Source organism: Fukomys damarensis, unplaced genomic scaffold (genome assembly GCF_012274545.1).
Source record: "Fukomys damarensis isolate Sample0158 unplaced genomic scaffold, DMR_v1.0_HiC HiC_scaffold_39, whole genome shotgun sequence".
Taxonomy (NCBI): Eukaryota; Metazoa; Chordata; class Mammalia; order Rodentia; family Bathyergidae; genus Fukomys; species Fukomys damarensis.
In genome coordinates this window covers 82,389,805-82,394,684 of record NW_022900951.1, presented here as the reverse complement: position 1 = coordinate 82,394,684, position 4,880 = coordinate 82,389,805, and the positions used below count along the sequence as shown (strand labels likewise).

Sequence of the window (4,880 nt, the reverse complement as noted above, 5' to 3'; positions counted from 1 at the left end):
ATTTCTATATAACCTATTAAGGAGGCTCATTTAGGTTCTGGCCATGTTTACCTTTCCCTCAAAAGCTGCCAGATCCAGGTTTTGATGGTGATAACGGTATTTCTCTTGCCACCTTTTGGCACTTTTATTCATAGACGTCATTCTCTCTACACAAGAAATTTTTTCTGGGATAAACCTGGACCCTTCCAATTCTGACAATCTTCTTTCTCATTTGTTTATGATGAAGGATGTGTCAGACAAAGTTGTCACCCAAAGTTCAAACCTTATCATTTTGGTCGTGCTTTTATCTTCTTGGCCTTGGTTCTCTGCATCAGCTTGGAAAACATCATCCCAAGGTTCATGTGAGGGTTAATTTGTAACTAAATGTGCTCTGATTTTGCAATAGAGGGCATGTTATAAAGACAAAAAGGCACTGCTTTCTGAGAAGTGCGAGTGGCTTCTTTGGCTTGTGCTGTAAGTACTTTTTTTGTTTCTTTGGGAACTTTGAACATCTGTATCAGTAAGCCAAAATCCAATCTAATTGTGAGCTCCAAGTTTCTAGGTCTAGGGGCCAAGGTATAAGTTTGGTCATCTGATAATTATGGTCACTTCGAACTAGTCTTTATGACTTTTACAGAAAGGGGACTCAGGTGACAAGGAATGGTAGTGAAAGTGGTAGTAAAAGAAAGGAGAATGAAATGGAGAAAGCAGGAGACAGTGTGACCTGCTAGGAGCAAAGCGTTAATTGTACCTGTGAACTAAGACAGTAGCAGTAATGATGGAGAAAAGAGTGAAGTTTTCAGATAAACTCAGGTGATATTCACTGGGCATGATGATTCATTAGAAGTGGTGAAAGAGAACAGAGGAGGCCCTTGAATAGCTCCCAGGTTTCTGGCCTGGGGCTCTCCACAGACAGTTCTGCAATAGCCAAAGATGTGGCATGAAGGCGAAGGAGCAGGCTTGAGAGGTGGGAATATGATATGTTTATGTTTAAACTTTGCAACTTCTGACTTGACACTTAGGCATGAGGGGACCTTCCTCATGGCTGTATCCATTAGGCATCTGGGTAGATGGTTAAGAACACAAGAAAAATTGGGGGTGGTGCAGCACAGCTACAATTATAGTATTCTGGGAGGATGCAGCAGGAAGATGGCACACTTGAGACCAGCCTGGGAAACTTAGTTACTTTGGTATTCTCTGTCAATAAATAATAAACAGTGAGAGTGATATTGCTGAGTTCAAAGATTCTAGGTTCAATCGCCAGTTTTTGAAAAATAATAAAAAGAAAGAACTCAGGAGAATGATATAGACTAGCAAGAAAGAGTTTCGTGATAGGAGTTGAATCCCAAAGTAGAAGACTGAGGGTTAAGGAAGGATCCTTGTCTTGCCTTCATATTTGTTTTCTTTCTAACCACTTGTTCATGCTCACTGGGGATTCCACAGCTGACCTTCCAATTCTGATTCCTTGTACTCTTCCAGAGCCAAAGATGTTTATATCACATCTTTTTGGTTTCTCTAATACTTAAAAAAATGACATGCATGGCATTAAGAATAGTGTTTAGATATCTTCTAATTTAGAAACCACTGTGGTACAGAAGGTAAGAGAGATATAAAACACATAATGATGCACTCTCATTTGCTTATTGTTTGAAGGTATTCCCATGGCTTCCATGCCTTTTTAAAATATACAAATTTTAGTTCATGACTTTGGACATGGCTCTGTAAAACACTATCCTGCCATTCCAACCACTAATCTTATACAAAGTTTTCTCATTTTGTCTTTTATCTAAGGAAAGTACAGATGTTTTCTCCTTTCATGTCAAAGATGTTACCTGAAGGAAATGCAAAATTAACTTACACACACACACACTCAAAAATTCTAATCTCCATGTGATAATGTAAGCAGAAGGAGTGCTAGTTTTAAGTAAATATTCTTCCTTTATTAAAAGTTGCATCTATATAAAATAAAAAGGGATTTAATGTCCATATATTAAATCTATTCAAAATATTGCCATTTGTTGTTTTTACATCTTAATGAGAATCCAAGGCATTATTTCTTTGGCTCTGGCAAGCCATTTCTCCTAGTTCCTGCCACCAGTGGATGTGGCATCATGTTTTTAGGGAAACGAGAGACCACCCATTCCTTGATGATCACATCATCAAACATTTGCTATTGTTTTAATGATCAAGGTGATTTCTTATGCCTGAAACAGAGAGTGTTTCATTCAGTTAAGATTACCCAATGGTTCTCTCCCTTCATCTCTTATAGATTACCTTCATTCCAGAATGTCACTCTTCTTGTATCTGATTCATTTTTTACTTGGGCTTCATGCTACAACCAATGGTGCACCACCTAGGAGCTCTGAAGGCAAAGTACCTACATGCTATTTGCCACAACAAAATGACACTCTCTATAAAATGTCATCTATCAATGCTGATTTTGCATTCAACCTGTACCGGAAGTTCACTGTGGAGACCCAGGATCAGAACATCTTCTTTTCCCCCGTGAGCATTTCTGCAGCGTTGGCTATGCTTTCATTTGGAGCTGGCTCCAGCACCCAAACTCAGATCCTGGAAGTCTTGGGGTTCAACCTCACAGATACTTCAATGGCAGAGATACAGCAGGGCTTCCAGCACCTGATATGTTCACTGAATTTTCCAAAGAAAGGACTGGAATTGCAAATAAGAAATGCCCTCTTCATTGGGAAGAAGCTGAAACCATTGCCAAAGTTCCTGGATAGTGTCAAGACCCTATATGAGACTGATGTGTTTTCTACAGACTTTTCCAATGTTTCTGCAGCCCAACAAGCAATCAATAGTCAGGTGGAGAAGCGAACTAAAGGGAAAATTGTGGACCTAATCCAAGACCTCAAATTGAATGCCATCATGGTCCTGGTGAACTATATTCACTTTAAAGGTAAGGGGCCAAGATATCAGCTGCAAGTCTAGACTTCAGATACTTTAGTAGAGTTCTGGGAGGAGCTCATAGTCTCTTTTACAAGCATCAGTAGGCTTCCCTCATATCACAGTGATCTACTCCAGTGGACACAGCTCTGCGGTATATTGGATAATCCCGGAGATACATATGGCTCTGTGAATGAGTCCAAGAGATTTCTAGGGAGAGCACACTTTCAGAGAGAGAGAAACAAAGAGATGTGGGTGACAATGGTATGAAGATCCTGCTCATATTTGGCTAAAGAATTATTGTTTCCAAAATATTTGGTGAGGTAGGACAAATTTGTACTTGACAAGAAGACAGGTTTATATCTAAGTATTACTTGGCTTTCACTTGTGCACATTTGGCATGCTACATCAATACTTTTATCATGTATTAATAGCCACTATGTAACAAATACTATGATACTTGTGTAATTTACACACGACGTCCATCCAACCCTCACAAGCACCCAAATTTATGTAATCCATTTCAAAACTACTATTTTCAGCCAGGTCTAAAGCTGGTGTTTGTAAAGACAAGTATCATGTGATTTTTTGCCGGTGCTGTGCACAAATTATTTCTCTTGCTTCTACAGCACATGTCAGTAACACTTGGTAGGGAAATGGAAGAAAAGATTGGTTTTCTCATTTTTCTCTTTGTCTTGGATATCCATATAGATTTTTTATGGGAGAGGAAACTGGCTCTGACTGGCTTAGGTGTAATTTAAGAGGTTTTGAGCATGGACTGGAATCCAACAGCCCTAGATGTGCCCCCTAGCTCTGCTGCCTGCTAACTGGGAGGCCTGTCAAGTGACTCTATTTCCCTGATCCTCAGTTATTCACCTGTAAAACTGGTTGAGAGTACATACCTCTGTGGTAGTCTTAATTACTAAAGGAGGTGACTAATGGAAAAAACTCTCGGTGGCCCTAATACTGGTTTTAAAGAAGCAACTCTATTCTCTTTGTATTTTAAGCACAGTGGGCAAATCCTTTTCATCCATCCAAGACAGAAGACAGTTCCAACTTCTTAGTGGATAAGACCATCATAGTGAAAGTGCCCATGATGCATCAGGTAGAGCAATACCATTACTTGGTGGATATGGAACTGAACTGCACAGTGCTGCAAATGGACTACAACAAAAATTCTCTGGCTCTCTTTGTCCTTCCCAATAAGGGACAGATGGAATGGGTCGAAGCATCCATGTCATCTAAAACACTGAAGAAATGGAACCGCTTACTACAGAAGGGGTAAATGATTTAGAGGACGTGAAGGATAGAGATGGGTATACCAGTGCAGGTGGCATTGAGTTCAGCAGAAACTCAGAGGCAGAAGAATTCCCCTGAACTGCCTAACAGATGTGTAAATATTATTAGAGTATACAAAGTACATATCATGTACCAGGTCCTTTGCTCTAGACTTTGCTTATTGCCTTTCATCTAAGCACATTGACAAATCTGAAAATGGTGCAGTACCATTGGTGTTTTTCTAAATAGAAAGTCAAGCCTAGAATATAAAATGAGTTCTCCAAAGTTATACTGCTAAGAAATTGAAGCCTCCCTAGCAATCATCTAGAACTTTGGGGACAGATAAGATTTTAATATTAAGAGTTGGGTAGGCAATCATTCTGAGCTGAGAGTAGTAAAGCTATGTATTGACTTTCTTGCCACTGGGCTCATACCCTTGGCAGCGCCACAACAAAATGTTCCTTTTTGATAATAAAAGAGTTACATGCACATTTTCTCAGTGTTATAGCCAACACTGGCTGAACCAGAGTGCATTTCTTCTAAAAATTTCTTCTACAATAACTTCTGTGGTTTTTGTAAAATAGGTTGATCTATATAGCAATGTTTGTCAATATTCAGCAGGGGAGCAGAGTGAAATAAATTGCTGGGGGGGAGATAGGAGAGAGAGGGGGGAGAGAGAGAGAGAGAGAGAGAGAGAGAGAGAGAGAGAGAGAGAGAGG

General features: G+C 39.7%; 1 protein-coding gene across 2 annotated transcripts in view; it reads left to right on the top strand.

The window, feature by feature from the left end:
* Positions 1-392: 392 nt before the first annotated feature.
* The window catches only part of Serpina7 (serpin family A member 7), a 6,305-nt gene continuing 1,817 nt past the window's right edge, over positions 393-4,880 (top strand). For both annotated transcript variants that reach the window (XM_010619712.3, XM_010619711.2), the window contains exons 1-3: positions 393-453; positions 2,249-2,896; positions 3,891-4,164. In XM_010619712.3, coding sequence (XP_010618014.1) covers positions 2,266-2,896; positions 3,891-4,164 — 905 coding nt within the window. In that variant the 5' untranslated portion in view covers positions 393-453; positions 2,249-2,265. The remainder of the gene's footprint in view (positions 454-2,248; positions 2,897-3,890; positions 4,165-4,880) is intronic.